This window comes from Phragmites australis, chromosome 14 (genome assembly GCF_958298935.1).
Source record: "Phragmites australis chromosome 14, lpPhrAust1.1, whole genome shotgun sequence".
Taxonomy (NCBI): domain Eukaryota; kingdom Viridiplantae; phylum Streptophyta; class Magnoliopsida; order Poales; family Poaceae; genus Phragmites; species Phragmites australis.
This window is the reverse complement of record NC_084934.1, coordinates 27,414,449-27,441,095: the sequence shown is the minus strand read 5'-3', so window position 1 is coordinate 27,441,095 and position 26,647 is coordinate 27,414,449. Positions and strand designations below refer to the sequence as shown.

Genomic DNA, 26,647 nt, shown 5'->3' with positions numbered 1-26,647 from the left:
ATGAGGCGGTGAGAAGCGCTAGATGGTGGTGGGAGATGGGAGTGCTATGGCCAGCAAAGTGGGCGTACTGAAGCAGATACAGATGGGAGTAGGGGTGCAGAGCAAGATTGTCGCTTGGCTGATACCCTCTCCTTATAAAGCTAAGGGAGGGGTTATTTCCTCCTAGGGAAATGCACACGTGCCCTATCCTATCACCCATGAGGCTACGATCATGGAGGAGCGAACCCCCTGACCCTCCAACGGCAAGGCGCCACATTCTCCACTACCGTTTCACAAGGCGTAACCACGTCACTAACCACGGGTCACATTTAATGCCCTCTCTCGCAGGTGTTGTCGGATGGTCAGTTCAAACCAATTGGACTGGACTTTCCAAAATAATTCAAGCAATACAAATGACCATCGGGTATGGAGCCAAGAACCACCAAAGGCTCTACTCCAAAAAAACTACGAAGCCAGTTGCTCCGCTGGCCGCCCTCGCGAGGAGCTACTATTGGGGGTCATCATTAAGGACCCTCGACACCCTGACCCTGTCAGCCTACGTCTGTAGACCACGGGTCCCCGGAGGCCTTGTGGATCTCCGGGATCCAAAACTCTTCGGAGCCTTAGTCCTCTGTAGCTTGGGTAGGCTCCCCGAAGTACATGGGGCGAGTCATCAGGTCTTGAAGAAAGATAAGACAAAGGGGGCCTACCAGTCGTTCTCTACCTGCAAGAAAATGACTAGCATTTAATACCGATGAAAGTGGAAGCTGTTCTGGCATCACAACGCAAGTAGGAGCTGGACTGACACCTTGTATAGTGCGGTATCGCAATAAGCGATTGACTGAGCACTATACCCTTAGGACCACTTGCACCACTGTATTGTCATAGTAGATAATATCTTCTGATCAGGGGTAAATGCATCCTACCTAGATCCATATTGCGTGATTCGATCGGCGCTAGGTCCCTGTGGTATAGTGATAGTTTGTATCGCTATTTCTGTAATGTCATATTTGCACATTTACACCCTGAACGACACTATAAATACATACCTATGGCTATCAGGCCAGATGATGAATCTATTTTACTATTGGTACATTATTGTTTCTCCTTTCTCTCCACTCTTCTCCAAGCTTGAGTCCTCTCTAAAAGAGACTCTCGTCACACTTTGTTCGTATAAAACTTCTTCTCTTCCCTCAACCGTAAATTCATCGCAACACTTATATTTTATGCTTCTAAACAATTAAAAATAGATTAACCAATATAAAAAACAAATTATTTTTTACATGGATCAATTTAATAGTTTCTAGAACTAATTCAAATTTGTTTCTTATCGACTCCTATCGTCTAATCCCAGCTCCTCTCCTGTGTGACGGAAAAGGTAGAGCTAGCGGGGCATGTCTTCACCCCACCCTGTGTAATATTTAGTCTTGTCGATTTGTAAGACGAAGTGATACGTGCGCATGCCCGTCGCTGGAAGCATGTGCCGTTTATTTGCTCTGGATGCACCGTGGCTCTAATTAGCTACTCCTTGTGCAGGTAATTAGCAAGTGGTGATTAAAATTACTGCAAGTTTGTGCAAGTACAAGCTCGCGGTGTAAAAGAGGACCCGGCGTGAGGTCAGTGCATCGCTTACCACCTTCGTCCATCGCTATAAGGACGTGCAGAACGCCGCAGATTGGTTGCATTTTCTTATTTAGGATTGGATCATGTATATACCCGCATCATGTGCACATCTAGCGGTGATATCTGTGTCAGGTCGAAAAAGATTTCCAATATTTCTCATTAAAAAGAAAACAAATATAAATTTCACTGGTGAAGAAAGGCCGTTTAAAGGACTCACCCGGTTCTGGACTCTGGAGTGCCTCCCATTGTGGATGCTGAAAAGAATAGCCCAGTCTAGGCCCATTTTGAAACGCTATCAAGATCTCAAGATTAAGAGCAGACCCATGATTCTCTTCGGGGAAAACTGGCCCATGGTGCTTGAAAGTCGTGCAGGCTAAAAATACCCATTAATAGGCCTGCTGTTTGTTGTTTTTGATAATTATTGACCATCATCCGAGGATGATATAGCCATATAAAAATTTATTTTTGGCTCTACATAGTTAGGATGCACACAGTCTAAAGTGCAGTAACAGAGTAGAAGAAAAAAGAATCAATAGAAACTATGGTTGGGGGTTCCTGATTCGAAGCCTAGAGCTCTACCCATAGCGGGTAAAGACCACCGCTCTGATCGTGTACACTCCACTGCTATCATCTCTAGAGACTCTAGCTGTCGAAGCACAAATCAAATACGAACCAGTAACTACATGTATAAATAACTTGAAAAGGAGAAGAAATTTTCCGTACAATATCGTTTGGTAGTGAAGTTGGACAGGTTCGCATACATCCAACGATCCAGCCTCACTGGCATCATCACTCAATTATATAATTGATGCCAATCAGATACCAATCTACTATACACCTATCATATCGCACCACGAGCGAGCGAGCGAGGGAGATAGAGCTCTCTGATTACCTGTGAGCGAGGCTGTGGTGATGGAGCAAAACACCCTGAGGTCTATCAGATGCAAAGGTACGCACTTGCGTGTAGTCACCAGCCTCGATCCGTGTCTTCGATCGTCTCCACCTTCCTTCCCTGTCTGAACGCCGGCCATGCATGTAATCGACGCGCAGCGGCGGTGAGCAAGTCGCCGGGGCAGCCGCTAGAGATGGAGGAGGTGGAGGTGGCGCCGCCGCGGGCGCACGAGGTCCGCATCAGGATCCTCTGCACCTCGCTCTGCCACACGGATATCACCTTCTGGCGCATGAAGGTACGCGCACTGCCGGCCGGCAGGCCGGCCCTCGGTTTCTTCACTTCTAGCCTTCATGGCAATTCGAATCGCGTGCTGGTAGCTCTCTGCCCCATCTGATAAGAAAGCCATGTATGATTAAATGTCAATGCTTAAAGCTGCATGAAAAGAACTCGAGGGCTCAGTATCATATACTACCTAATGCAATCTTTAATAAACTAAACCATATAATAGCCCCATCATTTTAACTTTAAGGAAGCATGAGCACAAGCATCAGATTCTGTTCCCATGACTTTCACCTCTGCATAGAATGAGCATGCATGATACAGGGTTCACTTTGCTGAACGCGATGTGTTCCGACCTCAGACGCAAAAACATGGTACAAACTGTATGTATGTCTGCATGACTGCATAGTAACGTGTCCTCCATTTCTTCCTTCTCGCAGGATTTTCCGGCCTTGTATCCGTCCATCCTGGGGCATGAAGCAGTAGGGTAAAAGAACCTTCTGCTGTACATTAAAATCTCAATTGCACATATGCATCCTTCAGTGTCGGTATTGGATCAAATGTCCAGAAGGAGCGCGCTGTGGCAGCTAGCATTCAGAGTTGTGACCTAAATGCTTATGGATGAGCATGAGGTGTAAACCTATTGAAATCATACAACGCAAAGGCAAGATAAGATTATGAATAGTGGCGGATCCAGCAAGGGATGGGGTGCTCAAGCCCCCCCCCCCCCCCCACTAGTGTTCTATGGAGAGGAAGGAGAGATATGATGGAGAAAAAGAGGAAAAGAAAGAAGGAGCTTAGGGAGGAAGAAGGAGATGAGTCCCTCCTAACACTCTATCATGCGTCCGTCACTGATTATGAATTTTGGATTCTTGATTGAAGTTATACCAGAAGGCACAACTGCGAATCATTGGGGGCAATGATTCATACTGGGCATACGCAAAACAATGGGGTGCCCCGATAGAGATGGAAAAAATATTTTTTATGCATAATTAATGGATTAATAGTGACTAATTGAGATGATAATTACCATGTTTTAGTGTGGTGGAGAGCGTGGGGGATCATGTGCAGGAAGTGGCCGTGGGGGACACGGTGGTGCCGGTGTTCCTGGCGCAGTGCGGGGAGTGCGCCGACTGCCTCTCCGCCCGCAGCAACATCTGCTCCAAGCTGCCGGCCCGCGCCGGCACCGGCATGCCGCGGGACGGCACCACGCGCTTCTCGCTCGTGGCCACGGGCGAGCCCGTCCACAACTTCTTATCCGTCTCCAGCTTCGCCGAGTACACGGTCGTCGACGTCGCGCACGTCGTCAAGGTCGACCCCGCCCTCCCGCCGGAGAAGGCGTGCCTGCTCAGCTGCGGCGTGTCCACCGGTACGAAAACGTGCTGCCAAGCTAGACGATGGGCATCATGGAATGGATTGTCGCAGGCGACAGGTGCTGATGCTGGTGCTGCGTGCAGGGGTTGGTGCGGCTTGGAAGGTTGCGGCGGTGGAGGCCGGCTCAACCGTGGCTGTCTTTGGGCTAGGCACTGTGGGGCTAGCGGTAACGAGACGTCGCTCTCTAAGATACTGTTGCGATGATCGTATCGTGCGAGATTCTCTCTGTTCATGACGGCGACTCCTGAACTAACTGTAGGTAGCGCAAGGGTCGAAGATGCGTGGTGCTAAGAGGATCGTCGGGGTCGATTTGAATCCGGACAAGTTCGAGATCGGTATGTCACTTGAGAGCTGCTCTTGCATCCTCAATTCTTTCAAGAACCTGCTTTGCCTTGAGCAGAACAGAACAGTTGCAATTCAGTTGTTTTTCATTCCTCGCAGGTAAGAGATTGGGGATCACCGACTTTGTCAATCCAAATGATACCGGAGAGAAGACCGTCAGCGAGGTTGTGAGTCTAAACCAACGCATCCATCTCCATCAGTGATACGATCAGCAATTTCTTACACGCCCGACGAATCCTGCCGGCATTCCTGTTCATTGATGTGCGTACATTTGGTTGTCGTGCCTACCCATCTCCAGGTCATCACGGAGATGACCGGCGGCGGCGCTGATTACTGCTTCGAGTGCGTCGGCTCAGCTGCAGTCATGGCGGACGCATTCAAAAGCTCTCGGACGGTACGCCCGGCTCGTGCAGAGCACTGGACCTGCGCATCACGTGCATCTGGCAGCTAGCTGCGGAGTGTTGTGCAATGCCAAGCGACCAACCAAACCAATGACACGGTTCTTTCTTCTTTCTTTTACCCTCTGATCGGCAATTATTCGGCACGATGCAGGGATGGGGGAAGACGATCATCCTCGGCGCCGACGGCAACGCAACGCCGATCAGCATATCGTCGTCCGACATCAAGAGGGGGAGGTCGGTCGTCGGCTCGTTCCTCGGCGGGATCAAGCCCAAGGATGACATCCCCGTGCTGGCGCAGAAGTACCTGGACAAGGTAACCCCAGCCACAGGATCGATGAGGTTTCGTTCATGGCTGGAACAAAACGCGGCAGTTTGGTAGTGTTTTTTTTTTTTTTTCATGTTGCTTCTCTGCAGGAGCTGGCGCTGGACGAGTTCATCACGCACCAGATGGGCTTCGACGAGATAAACCGAGCGTTCGAGCTGCTCGCGCAGGGGAAGAGCCTCCGGTGCATCATCTGGATGGACGGCGCCAAGGAGAACGGTCTCGGCGCGTGATGCCGCCGTCGCGCACGCACAAGAAATGGTACGTGTCGCCAGGGGGCAGAGACAAGAGGGCGGTCAGGGCCCTTATGATTGATGCAAATATGCAGTTCCACATTATGTATTACATGTAATAAGCAACATATAAAAGCTAAAATATTTAAGAGCTTCTTGGCATACAAACTTATTTTATCTGTTATTTATATTTCAAATATTATATATCTTTTTTCAAACACATTTAAGATATTAGGTGATGCCAAATATAATTTACTACTCAATACTCATGATTACTGTGAATACATATAAAGAAAGTTTTTTCTCTTGTCGTGGGAAATGTTGAGCGGGACATGTCATCCGATAGGACTCGCCAGCAGTAACTGCAAAGGGCAGAGGACAGTGGTCACTGACGCATGAACCCCACCGTGTCTGGGCCCACGCGGCAGAACCGGTTCCCATGTCATCACCTCCCTTGGGTTTAGTCTTGTTATATTATTTATTGATTTGGACGTAAGATGAGGTGATCCGTGCGCATGGAAGCAGGTGTCATTGATTCGCTCTGGATTTATCGAGCCTCTCAGAGCATATCTAAGAGCCTCCTTAAAACCCACTCTCCTATTCTCATATAAAGAGTTTTCTTAATAAATTTACTCCCTATATTGTTTCACTCTCTAACAGATTTCATGAATTTTACTCACTATATTCTAACAACTCCTTTTACTATCTCACTGATATATAGATCCCACCTGCTATATCCCTTTCCACTTTATCTCTTTCCTCTATTCAGCACACAAGAGCGCAACCTACCGTTCGACATTCAGGACAACGAGGACCTCATGCCCGTCCTATTAAAGCCAACACCGCCCAAATCAGCTTCGTGACGTCTGCCGTCTCCAAGCTCTCCTCGCTCTGCCCGCCGTCGGCCCCGTTGGAAGGCGGCTCAGTGGGGAGGCCGATGGAGAGCGGTCGTGGTCAGGGAAGGCAGCGAGGCTCGCCATGGCCTCACACGGAGAGCTCGTCCAAGCACGGTGAGGTCGAGCGTGACACGGGTTGGCGGCGTTGGGAGCACGGTAGCAGCGGAGCCAGGGTGCGGTAGGTGGCAGCTCCACCTCCGTGTGATGCAGCATGCGGCTTCGCGACGTGCTTTTGCGATGCGACATCATGAGTGTTGCGGCCCGCGCAACCAACGTGTGCTTCGAGGGCACCGAGGAATGGCAGGTAGAGGCAGTCGGAGGGGAGGCGGAGGTAGGTTGAGCACTTCGGGGAGGTTAGAGGGGAGGTGGTCGAGCTCACTCTTCCCGAGCCGCGCGGCTGCCGTCGCCGCCATGTGTGCGCCATCCCTGAGCCGTTGGGCACCTCCGTGGATCTCCGAATCGTGACTGCAGCCGGGAGGACAACGATGAGGTGCTTTGGAGAGGGGTGGGCTCGAGGCGCTCGAGCTTTTTAGGAGCGAGGGATGCTCCTTACAAATGGATACGAGATGGGTGATTTTAGGGTTGGTAAATATTATGAGCGGTATTGAGAAACTATTAGAGATATGTTTTAGGTCAAAATCTCTATATTTAGCTATAAGGAGTCATTTAGTAAATCTCTTAAGATGCTCTAATTAGCTACTCCATGCAGTCACAAGTGGTGATAAAATTTGTTGCAAGTCTTTGTTCTCTAGAAACACACGTATAATTTGTAGATATATGTACACACTCACATCACGATACGTACGTATTCACACAATATCTAACGAAGACTGGAGATGTGATCACATGCACTTTGCTGTTGATAAGTATGTCGTCTACTATTGAAAGAAAATTCCGTCTCAACGAGATACACAAAGAGTAAAACTAAGATTTAGTCCTTGATATATAAGAGATACAACCAACTTCACTAACTATCCCAGCCTTGTGTTGGTTCTTAAAATTGTTTCAAGTTTGTACAGGTGCAAGCTACATTACAAAACCCGGTTATAAAAGCCCCCGAAAAAAAAAAGCGGGTGCAAAAGAGAAGTGGAAAAATAATAGAACCCCTTAGGATACTTAGTCTCAAATCAAGCCTTAATCCCTCGAACAAAATTTTGAGCCCAAGGATACAAATGCTAGTACCAGAAAAATACAACTTCGTCATATGAATATATGATCTATCTTGACTATCCACCTATCTCATTTAATACATATTCATTTATTGATTCTCTCATACTTATAATTTTATTCACATATCATTTTAACACAAATAAATAATCTTAATAAGTATCACTTCCGCATGCCCTTACGGAGATTTCCCATGCACGGACACTGGGCCTCTATTTATTCTTGGCAGAGCCTAACAACTCTTCTTGCCTCAGTTTAGTCATATCCCAGATCTCCTTAAAAAAATAAGAGTAAGTTTCGTATATATATTTAAACAATAATTTTATAAAACTATAGATTTATTGTTAATTTTATTGTAAAACCACGTATAATTTGTTAAAATTATCATAAAATTATAGATTTAAATAATAATTTCACAAAACTACAAATTTAATGTTGATTTTATCACAAAACTATAGATTTTGTATCGATTTTATCGCAAAACTACAGATTTTAGAGAAGTTTTTCTCATTCCCGTTACCATGATGACCAACTTCCGCTTGCAGTCTCACGATAGCTGCTAGCTTATGAAACAGACTATCTGAAAGTTCATGTGACTGTAAGCGGAACCTATTTGTCAGATTAACAAATCTGCGATAGAATATATATTTTTTATAATAAAATTGACGTTAAATTTATAGTTTTGTGTTTAAATCTATAGTTTTACGATTTATAATAATTTTATTAAAATATATATAGTTTTATAAGCTTTTTTTAATGAGGTGGCAGTCGACCCATTCGTAATAAGGCTGAAAACAACTCATCCCGTGCCCACTCTACCACGACGCCGCCCGTGCCCACTCCAGAGTCCAGACTCTCTGGTCGCTTCTCCCTTCCACGAGCGAGGTCGCAGCCGCCGAGCTTCCAGAAGCTCTCGCAGGGCGCCCATGGCGACGGAAGGCAAGGCTCCGTCGCTCGCCAAGGTAGGGGAAGCTCTTTATTTCGTACCTTGCTCTCTTGTTAGCTACAGCTTCTCGATGTGATTACGAATTACGCGGCTCCCCGGAGGTGCGGCGGCCGGCGGCGCGCCCAGATCTGGCAGCACGTCAATGACCGGGTATAGGAGGATGAGATGGAGTTAGGTTTCGTGCTCGTAGGTTTAGGTGTCAAGGCGTCATGTTTGATTTGAGCGAAACAGTTGGTTGCTGCTTCGCGCTTGGATTTGGAAGGAATTAAGGATCAAAATTGGACTCTCCAACTGCTTCATCTATTGGGGTTTCGTAGGTTTAAAGTGGAGAAATTGATTTTGCTAGCAGTGCAATAATATATATTAGGCTCTAGAGTCGGGTTGATGGTATTTTTGGCTGCTAACATTATTTGACATGATACGTGGTGAATTTGAACTGAGGGTCATTGTGAGATACTTGTTCTTTTTTGCTTCCATGACATCATTTGTCTAATCATAACTTCATAGGCATATGTTGTCTTGCCTTTTGGAATATGGTGGCTACGACAAGTGGTATTCTGGCAGTAGCATTCAGCAGCTAAATCAATTTGTTTACTTTAAATTGTATAGCTGTGTAGAATGTGAACAGCTGAACCTGAGAGAAAGCACTTACAAGTAAAGTTAGACGTGCTTGCATGTATCCCTTGCTCCAGGACCAGTTGAATGATGTATAATGTGGGTTATGGTGCTCTACTGAAATCAGGTTTAGTCAATTCATGTCAAATACAATATGTTGTTTGAAGCCCAGGTCCTGTTTCTGCTGTTTTTTATTGAATATTTGCGTGCTGAGATGTTAGGCATAGATTGCTGTCGTGGATTATGTTATTGCTATATTAAGCCTAAAACTTTGTTATCCTTAAGGTTGGATGCCTGGAGGATGTTGACACATGTATTATTGTATACCTTGTATTCCTGAACCCAACTAATACTTCTGTTGCATGTTGTTAATTCTGATTTTTTCAAATTTATCGGCCATGGTCCAGAACCATTTTTGAAATCCACCTATCCGCAGGAATATTCACTCCCACCCCAGGAGGTCCCAGTAAAAAGTTCAGCTGAGGAGAATTCTGCTATTAGCGCTACGGCTGAAGCTGCCCCTGAGACAAATGCTGAAACTCCACCAGCTGATGAGACCACGGCTTCTGTTGAGGAGACAAGTGAAACTCCTGAGATGAAAGAATCCTCTGAGCAGCCTGAAGCTGAGGACAGCCCTGCTGCTGAAGAAAGCAGTGATCCTGCTGAGGAAGCAGCTGACGAAAAACCAGAAATTAAGGTATGATATTTCTAACTATTGATGAATAATTACATTCTGGAAATTGGTATTCAACATTTGTCATATACAGATCGAGACAGCTCCAGCAGATTTTCGTTTCCCAACAACAAATCAAACAAGGCATTGCTTCACACGCTATATTGAATATCATAGGTATGGCCACACTTTTTCAGAAATTATTGGTGTTATTTTAACCATTGATAGTGACTAACTATAATTCTGTAGCAGGTGTGTAGCTGCAAAAGGGGAGGGTGCTCCTGAGTGTGAAAAATTTGCTAAGTACTACAGATCACTCTGCCCAAGTGAATGGGTATGCATTCTTGCTCCAGTCTCTATTTTTCATTTATTTATTGCTGCTGCTGCTGCTGCTTCAGTTTGTTATGCGATAGTAAGGCAGTCATTTCTATGGCATATGGGCCTGAGTTACTCGTCCGCACTGATCTTCCTACTAGCCATGTATGATCTGAAGAGTTCCATTAGACGATGAAATCTGCCTGTTTTATAATGTATAATTGTTACCTTTTGATAGCCCGAAATTCTGGGGTTTCAAGATTATTATCTGATATCGTGCTTTAGCCATGCATCTTTGAGTAAGCCAAAGCATTCCTGTGATTAGAGCAAACTCCTTGGGTCACCTGATGGAATTGATTAATTGAGTTGCATGGGTTGGTTTTCGTGTGCTCCGAAGGAGGACTGGGCTTTGGGGTAGCATTGTGTTGGATGTACTGGATGATTCAGATTGCCCTGTTCCATGTTGACCCGCGTTTCTGCTATGTTTTATGCTTTTTGTCTGGCATTTCAGAAAGCCTATCGAAAATAAAAATTTATCATACTTCGTTGATTCGGTCATTTAGCTAATATTGCTACCATAATAAATTATCTGTGTGGGTATGGTCTTAAGATGATATATTACGTGGAAAGTTTTCTACATTGCTTGCTTAAACTGTTGCTTTTATTGTCTTTGGTTAACTGTTGGGGGTAGGTGGTCTGTATTGAACATTTGAACTTGATTTGTTTCTTGCTGTTGAGCGCCTGCTATTTCGTTTGTCACTATAGCATATCTGACCCTTATAACAGTGTTGTACCCACTCTTAAAACTCTCCCATGCTCAACTTGATGACATGGCTGCGATTTATGCAGATTGAACGTTGGAACGAGCAACGTGAAAATGGCACATTCCCTGGACCCTTGTAGTGTTGCTCAAAGAAAGAACTACACCTGCCATCCTAGACTGCCTTCCTCGATAACTGCACAAGGTTATCAGAAGAACATTTTCATTTTCGAGAGCTCTTCACAAATAAAAGTTTTGGCTCGTTCTAAGTAGAAGTGCTTCTGAATCCTTAAAGATTCACTGGACTGGTCAGTACTCTCCATGGAATTTACCCAGTTTTGCTGTACCACTGAACACGGTTGGAGATGATCTTGTTGGTCGTATTGCACGGCAAAGTTTGACACCGTTTGGGACAAATGTGTTCCTAGCTCTTGCAGTGTAATCTTTCATCGCATCCTGCTTTCATAACATTGGTAAGTTAAGGTATACGCCATAATACTTGAACAGGTGAACAGTCTACGCAGTTCATACATGATACAGTTCGTTGCGCTTTTTCGTTGATCCCGTTCAACCAGAGGGCTGTTGCTCCGCCACCGCCAGGCGGCACGGCAGTTCACATCCGCCGCGGCCCCGCTGACGTTGGAGGTGGAGCGGCGATCAAGAGGACCTCGGCTCGGCACGCTGGTCGGAGGGGACAGCGTGCACTCGGCGCGAAGACTGGAACTGTCGGCCCGAGCGGCGCTTCGCCAGCACGCAACATATTCCGGTTCCTTGGCTTCCACTCTCCCGTCTCGGTGCGCTTCGCATAAATGCCTTGCCTGCCTGCCTGCCTGCCATCGAGGAGAAAGTGCTCGGTTGCGCGGTGCCAATGCCACCCGTCAGTTCGAACGTAACAAGGGTGCCGTGTCAGGCTACCTCGGTTGCGCGGCTTAGATTATACCCGAGGAACGAAAATCTTATCGAGAAAGGATTTTCATTTCTTTTAGCGTTTCAACGGTTTCACTTTATGATTTTCGTCACAAAGGGATTCTTAAAGTCATTTTCTTCAGGACGGTATTCTTTCTTCTTTCCCTTTGCGATTCCTCTCGAAGTGAAACTGTTGAAGATGAGAAAAAAATAAAAGAATAGAAACATAGAAAAGAATCAGAAAGTGAACGAAATGAAAGAAATATAGTTGGAGATGATCTTAGATAACGAGAATGAAGGATAGAGGAAGTAAATTGTATAGAAAAGATCATCTCTCCTGTAACACTGTCTATCTTATATTTTTCTTTTTCAGTCTAATTATTAGATCACAGAATGAATGGTACAAATAAGATCTATCTCTCCTCTTCAATTCAATCGTTAGATCACATATGAATAGTATAGATAAGATATTATAAGAATCTTTTGAGACAATTTTTTATAAACTTTGCTTGAGAACACAGGCCGGGCAGGCTCGAGAGACTCCCAGCCTCCCACTCCGAGTCTCCGACACTGTGTGCTGTGCAGTCAGGCTCAGCTAGTCAGCGTCGCAGCCTCGGCGGTTCTCGGTGGACACTGCCACACTGGACGGCTGCCGTGCCGAGGCAGGCGCAGGCGCAGGTTCACGGGAGTGATCCAGGGCAGGGGTGGCGCCGATCCCATCCAGTGCAACGCCGGTCGAGCCAAGAAAAGGGAGAAGGGACAAAGGGTGGTGCTGGACGCCTGGACCGAAACAGCATCGGAGTTCCACCGGTTCCAGTGGCTTCGGTTGGTGATGGGCTGATGGCCCCGTAATGCCAAACGCATATGCGCAATTGCGCATTGCTTACCTTCTTCTGCATCAGCGATCACGTATCCATCACTAGACAACAGGGGCTTGAACTTTGAAGGCTCCACCTCCACCCTCACTTTATAAAGGAGTAAAGTTGAATTGCTTGTGAATCGATCGGACCAATCGGTGCTTGTAGCCTTTGCACACTCCGCCGCACAACAATGTGCTTTCACTGGATTGGCTAAAAAGGCTCCCGCAAGTGTGGTATGACAGGTAGAGAAGTGGGTGGCGAGAGTGCTTGGTTGTTTACAGAAGTATTTTGGCTCTGCTCATACGTATATTTTTATCGAGAAAGTTGTTGGTTGTTTGTATACACTATTATTTTTATATTTGTGGATGTAATTATATGATTAGAGTTTGATCTGGTGGATACGTTCGACTCAAATTTCTCTATAGAGTCTGATCTAATAGATACATTGCATCTGCTACAGTGCTATAATAAGTCCACTCATTAATCCTATTTGTAAGGTCACTACATTCACACATGCAGTCAACCAAACACCTTCACATAGCTATTACATCTGCACATGCAGACAATCAAACACTCTTCTTTTTAAAGTTAATGTATCTGTTCAGTCTATTTCTACTCGTTTAAGATATACGTTGCAGCTTAAAAAACACATACAAATAATCAAACACCCACGTAGTTAACACCTAACATTTCAGTTAAAAAAACAATCTTTTCCTCCTTGTTCCTCCGCTTCACCCTCTCGTTCGTGAGTAGCACTCGAGCGGTGTTTATGACAACAAGACCGATGTTCTAAAAGGCTCTATACGGATCACAGAATATCATATGTGCAAAAATATGTATGTGATTGATTTTTTTTTTAAAAATGAAGGTCTATAGTGTTGATTTTGATATATCTAAATTTGAATGCATTAAACATTATTAATTCAATTTTTGTATAATCCGATCGTTCAAAGGCCCCTAGGTGAATTTATAGTATTATCTAATAGAGTTACTCGCGAATAATAAAAGTATGGCAAATTAAATTGATAGAACCCAAATTAATGATAGGTAATATCAAATTCTAAATTATGACAATATTTATCGTAGAGATCATGATCCTAGTTACAATCATACAAATCCTATGTGATCCTACATTCAAGATCAATTTTAACAACACAAGAATTGTCTATTATATTAAAAATAAGTTAAATCTATACGGATAATACATCACCCCGAAGGGGAGAAAAAGACCACACACAACACCACCCAATAAAAAACACCTTAGGGGAGGAAGTTGTTGGAGGAAAAAAATATTTTTCACGAACAAGTACAGCGAGAGCATATTCACACGAATAGCTCAAATTTGGAAAAGAAGTTGAGAAGAAGGAACACCTTGTGTATTGATCGTTAAAGGATTTTTTTTTTGTCTCCTCTGGTCTGGTGGCTACATATCTGTATTTATAGTATTATTTAGGGTATAAACGTATAAGTATGCTCATATAGAAATAACGGTACAAGTTACCGCCATACTGCAGGGCCCGAGACCGGTCAAACTTATATAGTTCGAGCCGAGGTAAAAATACTTTTACCCTTACCTAGAAGATATTATCTATTATGGTAAATACAGTGGTGCAAGCAACCGTAAGGGTGCGATGCTGAGCAGATCATCAATTGCAGCACAGCGCCGCATAGTCCCGGATGTCAGGATAGCCTCCACTTACACTGGCATTAACTGCTGGTCACTACGTGTCAGATGACTGCAGGAGTTGTCCTTTCTTTGTTAATATTTCCTCCGAAGGCTAGCTGTCTCCCCTGCTGGAGAAGGAGCGACCTAATGAGTCCTTACAGCCTTCGAAGGTTGTAATCTTAATGGAGAGCCCGGCTCCGGAGTGGCAACTGCTAAGCTCCACAACCATACTAGCAATTTAACAAGTGTTTTGCATCTTGATTAGCCATCCTCATAGAAAATCTGATATTTCACAACATAAATGATATAGCTCGGAATCTCCTTGCCGAACAATAGAACTTCAGTGACCACAACTAATGACTCCTTGTCAGAGCACATGAAACAATCGTTGTGGGACATCCTTGGAAGCGTCATCCACCGTGAACGGTAGGGGTCATACGCCTCCAACTCCTGCACATTGCAGGAGAAGTAGACCCAGTGTTCTGCAATCCCCAGCTGTCAGTGTTCCTTGTACAGATCACCACTGCAAACAAGCGAACGGAAGCTCCATTTGAGTGATGCGATAGAACCATAAACGGAAAGAGAGCAACGGGCAAGGCAATTAATTGAAGAGGACTTTTACAGTATACCTAAATAAGTGTATACTGTCCATTTTTTTTATTCGGTGGCTTAAATTAGTCTAATGATACTCTATCGTCTATCAGTATCATGTGTATCATTAAAAAGTATCATGGGTATCATAAGGGTAGGATTGGAAAAAAAACTATGATAAATTTGTAAATTATATGTTTAATTAGGGAAGATCAAAATGTTAGTTTATTCTTCGGATAAGCTTTCACTTATTCTGTTCATTTCATTTATTAGGGTTTCCATCCTCTGTCGGTCGGTCGATGATGGGTGGCGAATGTCCGAAGTCCGATCAGTCAATGACATAATTACCCCTAAAGGTATCAAGATAATTACAATAATAACTACTAAAATAGACAGTTGGATCATAACAATGATACTCTCCATCATCTAGTATCATGGTGTACTGTAAAGGTTCTCTAATTGAATTATCACAGCCAATGGAACTTATCAGGGTGCTTGAATCTGAGTAGCCCTGATCATTATTGCCTTGACAATCCAGTGGTTCACCCTTCTTGTTCTTAGCCAATTCGATCCGTTTTGTCAATGCTACCACTGCAGCAATTCTGTCGTGCTCAATAGACAGGGCCCCAGGTGGACGCTTACTCGTGATCTCGAGGAGGTGGTGAGTCATGTAAGCTAATCTGGATTCCTGCTTGCAGGAGCTCGGCAGTGACTGTGATATCAAGCAAGATTGATCCTCCAACATGCCATCAGAATCTGCAACGGTTGATCAATAGAAAGAGAAGACACGGGATGCCCTTCATCTCTTTGCTCCAAAACCACTTAACCACCACATGATACCAAATTATCAACTCAGCATAGATCTCCTAGAACCAAAAGAAAAACCCTCACAAACCCAATTAACAGCAGCTAACCAGCACAAGCAGCTAACCAAGCAAGCAGCAGAGCAGAGCATATACAAGCAGCAGAGCAGAGCATATACAAGCACAATCAGGCAACCAGCAGAGCAGAGCAAAGCAAAGGAGGGGAGATGAAGAAGTATCGTGCTGTGGCTGTGTCCTGGAGGGAGGTGGCAAGGAGGAAGGACCGAAGGAGGCGCATAACCGTGGGCGAAAATTATCCTAATATTTGTCTGCCAATATATTTACAAATCAATAAGGAAAATGTTTTCCGAAATGGCTTGGATTAACACCTAAAGAAAATCCCAAAATAGCTCAAAGAAAAATATCCTCCTGACACAAGACGCGACTCGGAACACATGAATCAAGCGATCCAAAGTGGTGCTTCGTTGGGATGGTGGACTCTTGCAATGAAGCACACAAGAATAAATATTTTAAATCGGACTTGTATGTATACTCCTTATATTGTCTCTCAGTTGCTCCAAGCAACCTGACAATCAACCAAGAAATCTGTATTTTATTGTTCAGTTAAAATGGAAATGAGAAACAAAGTACCATAAGTAGGTCATACAATTGTCGTGTTTGAAAAGAATTTGTAGAATCACTCCAATAAGGCATCATACAAATGTAAGACATGTCGTTGCAAAATAGGGTGAGCTTTCAACTGAAATTAGTTGGCACCCAAAACTGATAAGCATAGTGAACCACTGAAAAATGGAGAACAAAAAATATTGCAAACTTCTAGCTAAATTTAGTAATAATATGAACCAAAGCCATACGCTCCAGGAGATAGATACACTTGAGGACGAAAAACACAACTGTACGGTGGGGGTTAAAACGCAGAAAAGGAAAGCCAAAAATACTTGCGCGCAAAACCTGCTTTGTCTCCGACCTTTCCCTCCTCCCCTCGACTCTAAGATCCAACGGTTTTCTGTCAGTGTCTAGAATCCCTTCACAAAAGGATTTTCGTTACCTTCAGCGCTTCAACGGTTTATCTTTACGGTTCATGTCACGAAGGGATTCACAAGGTCATTCCCTTTATGACTGGATTATCTCTCCGTTTCCTTCATGAATCCCTTCGAAGAGAAGCTGTTAGAGATAAGAGAAAATAAAGAGAATAAAAATAGTGAGAAAAATCAAAAAATTAAATAAATATGATCGGAGATATCTAACCGCCGTCCCGTTCACATCTCCAAAACCTCCCCAAACCCTTGGAACCCACGCCCCCGCCCTTGCTGCCATGCACCGATTCCAGGACCGCCGCCCCTTCCGCCCGTCGGACTGGGGCCCACATAATCTTCCCCACCACCGCGACCACCACCACTACCAGCCCTAGCCCCAACGCTACCGCCCTGCGCAGCCGCCCTCACTGCAGTTCACCGAGATCCACCTCCGCGCGGGCCCCTAACTTCTCCGTGCCGACCGCCATTGAGGTGGAGGCCCTCGTCGCGGGCCTCCCGTCCCCAGCCCCGGCCAGCCTCTCTGTCCGCTCCTCCGGCCGCGCCACCGCGCGCCTCATCTTCCGCTCCACCGCGGCCACCGCAGCCGCCGTACGCGAGCTCTAGGCACTCCGCCTTGAGGGGCTTCACCTACTCACCCCGCACCTACCCGGGCCCGCCTTCGCCTCACACGCCTTCCCGCTCATCGCCTCCCTCTTTGCGAACCACGCCTCCCGCCTCCTCGATTCCGGCCTCGTGTCCCTCTCGGCCGCACGCTCCTCTGAACTTGTGGCGTCCATCCAGGATGTGAAGCGGCGACTGGGCTTGCGGAATCGCTTCCGCGACTTCGATCAACTCCGTCTCCAGAAGGAAACACTTGAGGCTGCGAGGGACTTGGTAGACGCCAAAATTGCCAAGTACGAGGCAGCGATGAGGTCGATACGGTGCGCCATGTTGCGTTAGATGAAGGACGAGGAGGAGGGGGTGGACGTGTTCGGGATTTTGGAAGGCGGGGAGTTGGACTTTGTGAGGGTGCACATGATGCTGCGTGAGTGCAGGTGCAGGAGGCTCAAGGAGGGGATGCCAATCTACGCGTACCGCAGGAGGATTCTCAATCACATCTAGTTGAAGTTAAATTTGCTTTTTCCCGTAGATGTTTGTTTCATGAAACCTATGAATATGAATGTTCTTTTTTGACCTTTCATGCACGCATTGACCAATATGTACTTCTGAGTATTTGCTTTCAACATTGTTTGATTAAAGAAAGGGTTAATTTGGAGTTTGGACATAAGCAATATGTGAATTGCTTGAAGTATTGTATGATGTGCAATGAGAATATTTAGTGTATAGTAACGTTGGAAGTTGAATGTATGCATATTATAAATATTAGTACTATTTTCTTTTGTGGCAAAAGACTATCACCATGAAAATTCGGCTATTGTATTAAACTATTATAACAATAATAAATTATTCTCATAAGCTACTACCACAAAGAAAATATCGTTGTAACATGATATTGCAACATTCGAAGTCTTGATGGAAAATGTTGTTGCCATAATTTTTTTTATTGCGATAGCATATTACAACAAAGGAACGGTGTTGCAATGTGTTGTTGCCATGATAATTTAACGGTCGCAATAGTGTGTTACCAAAAAAATGAGTTGTTGCAATGTGATATTACCACAAAATATGATAGTTGCATTAGACTATTGCAACAAATATTGCTTGTTGCAACTGGAGGTTGCCATAAGGAAAATGGCGTTGCAATATGCTATTTCAACGGAAAAATCTTATTGCAATATGGTATTGCCACAAAATTTTAATCATTGCAATAATATATTGCTATGAAAAATAGCGTTACTATAAAAACTTTGTGCAACATTGATAGTCATAGCATTAATAGCTTAAAATTGTTGCAGTATGCCTATTTGACACAACAATCTAAAAATTGTTGCAACATGCTATTACCACGCCGTTTATTGCAACGGCTCGCAACGAAGTGAACTTCGTTGATATTGGAAAACGTAGGTTCCCTTTAGTGTCTGACAGACAAGAAAAGAAAATCAAATAGCAAGACCGTTTTGGATATGAGGTTACTTCCACCTTGCTATTGATCACTTCTGCGTTTCCCAATAAGGCACCGTTACCAGATTTCCGACATTTTTTCCCGCTCAGAAGCACGCAGCCGGCAGCCGGCGACCGCCGTGACGATGCGTTGCTTACAGGAGGGCACGCACGGCTCAACTAAACCAAAATTTCATCTGTCTATTCCTCCCTCGACAGGTCGTACTTCGCTGAAGTTTGAGGGATGCTTCCGCGACCCATTCCCCATCTTCCACAAATTTTCTGGAAATTTCTCGCATGTATGCTGCCAGCTGATGAGAGGAAAAAATACCGACCACCCCTGTAGGTAGCTGAAGCTTCCATTTCGCACCGCTGGCGGCCTGATTTCCGCCATTCTCCCTCTCGGAAGCACGCATCCTTGTTGGTGCGTCCGAGTCTTGTGCCGGGCCTCCCAGCGATGAACATCGCGCGTGCCATGGCAGGCAGGGCGAGGTAGACGCCATGGCGCTCAGGTGAGATCCGGACGACACGCTAGGTTAGTTACCTGGATTTGTCAATGCGTACGGCAGATGCATCCGTCTCCCTTCTAACCCATCACAAATGGAATGGCTACAGCTAATAATAGGATACAACTGAAACCACCGCGGCAGCAAGTATAATTCTTCACTGAAATCACTCGCAATAGAAATTCCGCAGCAGAAGGGTGACACTGACGCAGCTATCACAAACAACAGTGGCTTCGATAAACTTCATTCGATATTTACACACTTGTCCGAAAATATCAGCCTGCTATGGATACATGAATGCGCTGCTTACCGGTGTTCCATGGTAGAAATTTTGATTTAAAAAAACAATATACAAGCACCATGCACACACACATTTACACGGGCATATCACACTGAGATGAGGATGAATACACAGAGTCTCTAGGCACCACGGACAGCCTCCTGAAGATGCTTTACAGCGCTGTCGTAGTTCACAAAACCCATGAACCAGAACTCATGGTTGTCAACCGAAACGACCTGAATGTACCTCTCTGCAGGGTTTTGTTGGCTTGCCGTGGGAGTGACTGATCTCAAGTGAGGAAGGGGTAAAACTACCTGTTAACAGGTAGAGAAATCATCAGGCGCAGTAGGAACTAGGAAGCACAAGTGTATCTTTCAACGACCATGATTCCGAGGAACTCAAACAAAGCAGGAAACATATGAACAAGAGCAAATCCATGTTCACATGCTTTTGTCACAGCGAATAACTTCCATCAAGGATGAACTATAATTTTTCTAGTAGGGACGGGGCTAGGGAGGTGCTGGTAGGGGCCATGGCACCCCCATCACTAATGCTGCAAATGTCTATCAGTTGATTAGACAAAAATAGAAGAAAAGTGTCATTTGTCCCCCTTTAAGATATAACTTTACTGGTTGGTCCCCCTCATAGTTCTTTTCTAGATCCATCCCTGCTAGTATACATATCAAGCTCTGTACTTAAAACTGCAGATAAATACTATCAAATTAAGCACATGCAAATTAGCAACCCATTACAGCTCGTGTACTCTAATAATTCACGCAAAGTCTAAAGCACAACACTGGAGTACCAAAAAATGATGAAGAATATTCATTCAGACTAAACTCAATGAAAATGAAGTACTTTTGCACATGCTGTATAGAAAAAAGCCGATTCCATACCTTATAAAAGGATGACGCGGTTTTATTATCCTCAGTCACATATGTCACAGGGCTGTCACTACCAAACGCAATCTTCGCAGTCGAGAGGTACAGGACACCCATGATCGGGCCGTGTGATGTCGATAGGTAGCACACATATGCCTTCTTGAGCTTCTCATCAGGCAAGCAATCAAATGTCTGCTGAAATATCTTGTCGTAACCACCCTCAGATATAACCTTTGATACCTGTGCAATCCTCCCCACTGCAGCATTAGTAATGCTAGGTCCAGTTTTCACTGCATAAATACACATGCATGGAAGGCACACAGCCACACAATTGGTTATTATTTGCATTGCCAATAGCACTGTGAAACATATATTAGCATGGAATTTGGAGCATTCCTGAACATAGCACACTCGATATGTGTCGCCATGTGCCTATTATGCCTTAGAAGTGCCTAACTAGCACTAAAATTATGACTATTAGAAGTGTGGCTCTGAGATTAATTGAATGGATGCTATGGATCATTATCTAGTACTCGATTTGATCTCGTGCCGAGGAATAGGGACACTCACGGTGCTGCCAGACGTCGCCAGCAATGCCCTCGGTCTTGCGCGCGGCCTCGTTGAACTTGTTCCCCACCATGTCGAACATCTCCCTCAAATTCTCCATAGCGCCTGCAGCAGGCAATCCCCAAATGCCCCAAACCAAAACCAAAACCACACCGATCAGGCCCCGACCGAAGCAACCAAAGTTACCAAACCGATCACCAGAGAACCGGAGCAGTAAAAACTGAAGAGCGTGAGGCGAGGGGCGGGTGCCGACTCACTCTTGGCGGGCGGGTTGGGCGACGGGGCAGAGAGCACGTAGGGGTTCGTGCCGGCGGGCGGCACGATGGGAGGTGGCGGCGGCGCGACGTCCTCCGGGGACAGGCGCGGGTACGCCGCGTGCTCCGGCGGCGCCGAGGCCGCGTCCGAGTGGGCGCCGGGGGCCTTGGAATCCATGGGCGATCGGGATCAGTTGGAGGTGGGGAGGAGACGGAGAGGAGACTGCCAGGCTGGGGCGAGGTGGGGAGTTAGTAGACAGTTCGGGGGACGCCGGCGCGACACGTGAGAACACTGGGAGCGTGAGAGAGAGAGCCCATCGGGCCGTCCAAGTGGCGGAACCGGCCGCTCAGATCTCACTGAAACGCCCAGTTGACTCAGAAGCGCGCGCTCTGGGGAGGAAGCCAGCCAGCCAACAAGGCGACACATTGCGAACTGAGTATAGCTTTGGATTGGTTTAGGAATCTGTGGTGGAACCAAACTCTGGTATCGTAGCGTATTAACTCGTGCGACTGCACAGGTTAGAAATTTAATTTACTGTTGAATTATAGATATTTGTGTTAATAATAGTTGTATGTTAAGATACATCAACTATTTATATTTAAATTAGAATGTAAAATATAAATATTTTTTTCATAATATTGGAATCGTGTTTATCATTTGTGAATAGATCTAATTTATAATTTTTATTTTATGTGTTATGCAAATTGATTTTTATTTGTTTCTTGATTTTTTGAAATTATTATTATTATTAATGTCGTCACCGTATCTCATATTATTTTTTTGGAATACATTATAAATTCTTTGATATTATTTTTGTGTGATAATCCGTAATATGTTTGCGTTCTGTTATTTTAATTTTGTAATGTTTGGTTATAATTGATTTGGAAAAGTGTGTTAATTACTAACGTAACTAAGTTAGAGTTTGCTAACGTAATCTTGTTGGACAAATAGCATCTACAACAAAAAAGGAAGGAAAAGTAAGGCAAAAAGAAGTCTTAGAACTGAACTCTATAATTTATTTTTTAATCTTCTACGTTGTTTCGTCTAGTTATTGATCTATAATTACAGTTAGTCAATCAATTAATTCGATGGTTAGATGCTTTACTTTTTTATGAGAATTTCTAAGATTTTACTAGGATTAACGTGGAAGAAAAAAAGAATCTCTAATTAGTAAATATAAGATAAGATGTGTTTATATTTTCTTAGAATTTAGTCTAAGAGAATAATAGCACATAAGTGTTAAATAGTTAAATGGTGTATTCACGTTATATGAGATCTGTCTTTAATCTAATTTACGTAGAGTTGTGTAGATGTATGTAGTGTATATGTGGACGTCCGACTTTACTTGCGGTGCGCGATCCAGTGTGAGCTCTGCTGAAATAGCTGCGCGCCGACGGGGTTTGCACAGTGCCGACGCGCCCGCCGTGTCGACCCCGTGGCGCTTGGCCGTCCGGCTCCGAGCACTCTGCTCGACTGCCAGCGCCGACCACTGCAAGTGGTTTACCTGAGTACCTGTGGCATCACGGCTCAACCTGCCCGCTGCCGCGAGGCTGCAACTGCTCTGCTCTCACACGGATCACAGATGGTAGGGTCGCTCTCGTGACGAGTTTGCGCAAGGAACTAAGAAGGTGAAGCAATCAGACATTCGAGCAAGATGAACCAACTTCGTTTAAACATCAGATGCAATGTTGCAAAGTTACAACGTCCAGGCCACACACGGCAACAGGAGCTCAGAAGTAGAATTAACCTGACACTTACATTTCCCTTCCTACCGACATGATGGGAATGGGATCGAAACACCCCCAAAAGTTTCATTTAGCATCCCAAACATCAGCAAAAAACCAAAAATGCATGAGATTACCAGGTTGAGCTGTGCCCTAAATACATTTTGACACATCAGTATCCAAGATGACATGATGGAGTGCCATGGAAAGCATGCCGAACAATATTTCTATAAAAGTTGGAAATCACATGTGAACTTTAGACTTATATATTATACTAACAACCGATAGTATTTTTCAATATAAATATTTTTAGGCCAACTCTAACAGAGATAGTATCTGTACTTTTTCTTCGTGCTACAGTAAAATGCATCTCCCTCCACACTGTATCTCTCTCCAATAGGTGCTTCAAATCAACTTTTCTGCTGCTACAGTAATACGGCCGGGATGGAGTAGCCGGTAAATTTGCTACCTACTATAGCATGCATTGTCACTGTGCATTGAGTATGCACGTGGGTCCAGAGGGAGGAGTAGAGTAATAAAATGTAGAAAATATAGTGTCTGTTGAAGATGGAAAAAATAAATGATACTGTAATAGTGTTAAGGGATGCTGTAATAGTGTTATAGAGTGTGAATTTTTAGAGTTTCTGTTGGAGATGGCCTTACAATATATCTAATTTTACCTTTCTTCAAACACCTTGCCTACGTCCTTTCACCGTCCGAACTTGCAGTACCCGCGTAGCAAACAACTGTACACAACCACATTGGGCTCAACGCCACTCTCGCACATCTCATTCAACAGCTCCACGATCCCATCGACTTCCGCGGCGTCGCACAGCCCGCGGATGAGCGTGCCATACGTGTCGATGTCAGTCCGTACGCCGCGGGCCACAGCATGGACCGAAGCATGCCCACCGCTTCGTCCGTGCGACCTTCGGCGCAGAGCCCGCGCATGACCGTGGTGTAGGAGACGGTACTGAGGCGGGAGCCAGAGTGGGGCTCCTGCCACATGTCGTGGAGAGGGCCCGGTGCAGGTCCCCGCGGCGACAGAGGGCGGTGAGGACGATGTTGTAGGAGACGGCGTCGCGGACAGTGGGATCGCGGAGAGAAGGGAGTAGGCCTCCGGGCAGGGCGCGAGGCGAAGGTGGCGGTTGAGGAGCGCCGCGGCATCGGTGTGGCCGCGGAGGGGCAAGGGGGCTTCGAGGCCGGGAGCGGGGTCGGGACGGGAGCGGTGGGTGAGGTGGAGACAATGGTGGTGGCGAGGATGCGAACGAGACGGGGTTCCGGACGCTTTCTCATAGCGGCAGGGACGTTGGGAGGAGGAGCACGGCGCCGGTTGGGGTTTTCACGAGTTTTTTTTTCGTTTTCTGCCGTGTTTCCCTCACGAAATCGGGAAAAAAAAAACCGACGCGGCGCGAGCGCTAAGATGCCCGGTCTGCGGGGATTGGCGAGTCGGCGGTGCGGGCAGCGGAGTCGCCCGCCGTCGCCTGAAGAACCGCGGCCTTCCTCAACGCGCCAACGGAACGGACGATGGGCTCTGCCGGTTGCCGGCGCAGGTTCGTTCCGTGGTGCGAGCGCCTGCCGCCTCTCGGTCTGGATGGGCTCTGGAATGGGAACGGGAAGGCCTGGCCGTTCCAGGCCTTGGGTTGCGTCGGGCGCGGCACGCGGTGGCCTCGGCCTCGGCTGTGCGCGTGGGCCGCTCGGCAAGCTTATGGTTGAGCGTGCGAAAAATGACGAACGGGCCGGCGCTTCGGCCTTCCTCAACGCGCCTGGGCCATTTCGGTTTGCCGGTTGCGCATGGGTCGGCCGACGTTGATGCACGACTGGTCGCACACACATATATATATAATTTTCGAATTTAAGAAATCCAAAAATAAAAAATTCATTGAGAGAGCGGCCGGCCCGTGATCAGGGTTTCAAAAACCGTTAAAAACCTCTGGATATTCAGAAAAAACAGTCAATTCAGTTCGCACCGTATTTTGAATTCGACTGGTTTTTGAATGTTCAAAAATTAAAAAATCACAAAAAAATCTTAAAATACTAGAGACAATTCTAAGACCTTTTATGAAAAAAATATCAAAAACAAATGTTATTTGCATCATATTTTATGGAGGGGAAGTTTGAAAAAAATGCTAAAACGAGTCGTTTGAATAGGATGATTTGACTCATCACGTTAAAGAAAATATTAACATACAAACACATTTTTTATGTAGGCATATCTTAAGAGAATATTTAAAATTGTTTTACTTCATTTAGAGTTTTATTAATTTTCCCATAATTTTTACAAAGTTCACAAGCATAAAGTGAACATGTTAAGAAAAAAATTGTAATTAACTTTTTCATATCTACTATTATTTTTCTTACATAAAGCATAGTATAAGTAAACTAATAAAAGTGGTTTCACTAATTTTGGAGTGTGATGGGTGAGTTATGAATTAATCTAGTTACAACACATTTACACAATCATGCATGTTACAATAATTATTTCATGAGTTCATGTATTTTTAAAATACATGGGATCATGTAAGAATACTAATAAAATTGGTTTCATAGTTTTTGGATTAGCAAAGAATTAACTATGCATTTAACTAGGTTTAGAAAATATATTTTCTCACATAAAATATACAACTTTTTATGAGTATAAATACTTTTATCATGTAAATCATGTTACAAGTAAACTAACAAAATTCGTTTCAATTGATTTGAAATTAAGATGAATTAGTTATCGATTTTACAAGGTTAAGCTATTTTTGGTTTTTCTTAAATTTCACTGAAATTTAAGAAAACCTAGTGGTTTTTAACCACAAATGAAATACGTAAAATACAGTCAGTTTTTGGTTGTATTCGGGGGGTTACCAAATGTCGATTTGACCGGATTTTTGCCTTCGATTTACGAATTTGATCGAGTGAATTTGACCAAATTTTAAGTATGTTTCACGATAATCACGAATTTGCGAAAAATCACCGGTCCCTGTTTTTAACCCTCAAACGAATTTGTAAACCCTGCCTGCCCGTGATGGTTAAATTCGGCGCAAACGATCAGCTTGCATGGCGCTGTTGCGGACGCTGCAGCTCACGTGCAGAGGGGGCTCGCTCACTGCTGGAGGGAGCGGCGTTAATTTCTACAGTTCATCCGCTTGCTTGGTGCAGGGGGACCGGAACATGTTGACGTACACGAACCCGACACAATCACACCGATCACTAGGTCAGCATGCCGCTGTGCTGCCCCAGGCCAGGGGGTCGCAAGGCAAGTACTCGCGTCAAATCCAACCAGCTCGATCGATCGGTTGCTGCACCGCATTATACCCGTCACGAGTACTAAATGTGACCCCGTTCCGGCCCTTTCCTCCTACGCGCTACGTGCATATACATACTGTAAGAGAGTGATTTGGGAAGAATGAACCGCACTGTATTACACTCATCGGAGGATTACATATAGGCCTGGCCACCCATGATACATGCAGCACCTAAGATCCTACAAAGAAGGAGAGGTGGAGAGTGACCGGCCGTTACAGAGACAAGTGAAGGAGAGTAAATCTAGCTATCCTATACTAGTATCTTGACACCCCCCGCAGTTGCAGCATCGGCATGCCGAATGCATAAACTGGACTTGAACTCTGTAAACAAAGGCGTTGGAAGCCCTTTGGTCATAATATCAGCAAGCTGCTGGCGAGTCGGAACCTGAAGAACTCTGAA

The 26,647-nt window shown here is 45.1% G+C and overlaps 3 protein-coding genes across 6 annotated transcripts; 2 read left to right on the top strand and 1 right to left on the bottom strand.

The window, feature by feature from the left end:
* The first annotated feature begins 2,289 nt into the window (after positions 1-2,289).
* LOC133891369 (alcohol dehydrogenase-like 2) lies at positions 2,290-5,665 on the top strand. Of its 4 annotated transcripts, none has more exons than XM_062332081.1 (10): positions 2,293-2,551; positions 2,653-2,789; positions 3,214-3,260; positions 3,814-4,142; positions 4,231-4,313; positions 4,407-4,482; positions 4,589-4,656; positions 4,788-4,883; positions 5,042-5,203; positions 5,305-5,665. In XM_062332081.1, exons 1-10 carry the CDS (start codon positions 2,515-2,517, stop codon positions 5,443-5,445), a joined length of 1,176 nt encoding a protein of 391 aa, XP_062188065.1. In that variant the 5' UTR covers positions 2,293-2,514; the 3' UTR covers positions 5,446-5,665. The 4 variants fall into 4 exon arrangements, with proteins under 4 accessions (XP_062188063.1, XP_062188065.1, XP_062188064.1 ...); XM_062332082.1 differs by having other exon boundaries at positions 2,295-2,551; positions 4,589-4,653; XM_062332079.1 differs by having other exon boundaries at positions 2,290-2,789.
* Positions 5,666-8,295: 2,630 nt separating this feature from the next.
* LOC133891719 (cytochrome c oxidase subunit 6b-1-like) lies at positions 8,296-11,305 on the top strand. The gene is made up of 5 exons (XM_062332457.1): positions 8,296-8,470; positions 9,506-9,766; positions 9,837-9,919; positions 9,995-10,076; positions 10,907-11,305. The coding sequence occupies exons 1-5, from the start codon at positions 8,435-8,437 to the stop codon at positions 10,958-10,960; spliced, it is 516 nt and encodes a 171-aa protein (XP_062188441.1). The 5' UTR covers positions 8,296-8,434; the 3' UTR covers positions 10,961-11,305.
* An 8,155-nt stretch (positions 11,306-19,460) lies between these two features.
* Positions 19,461-21,500, bottom strand: LOC133891673 (GEM-like protein 1). Its single transcript, XM_062332405.1, has 4 exons — positions 21,233-21,500; positions 20,979-21,080; positions 20,424-20,698; positions 19,461-19,841 (listed from the first exon to the last, which is right to left on the bottom strand). Exons 1-4 carry the CDS (start codon positions 21,405-21,407, stop codon positions 19,668-19,670), a joined length of 726 nt encoding a protein of 241 aa, XP_062188389.1. The 5' UTR covers positions 21,408-21,500; the 3' UTR covers positions 19,461-19,667.
* Positions 21,501-26,647: the final 5,147 nt, after the last annotated feature.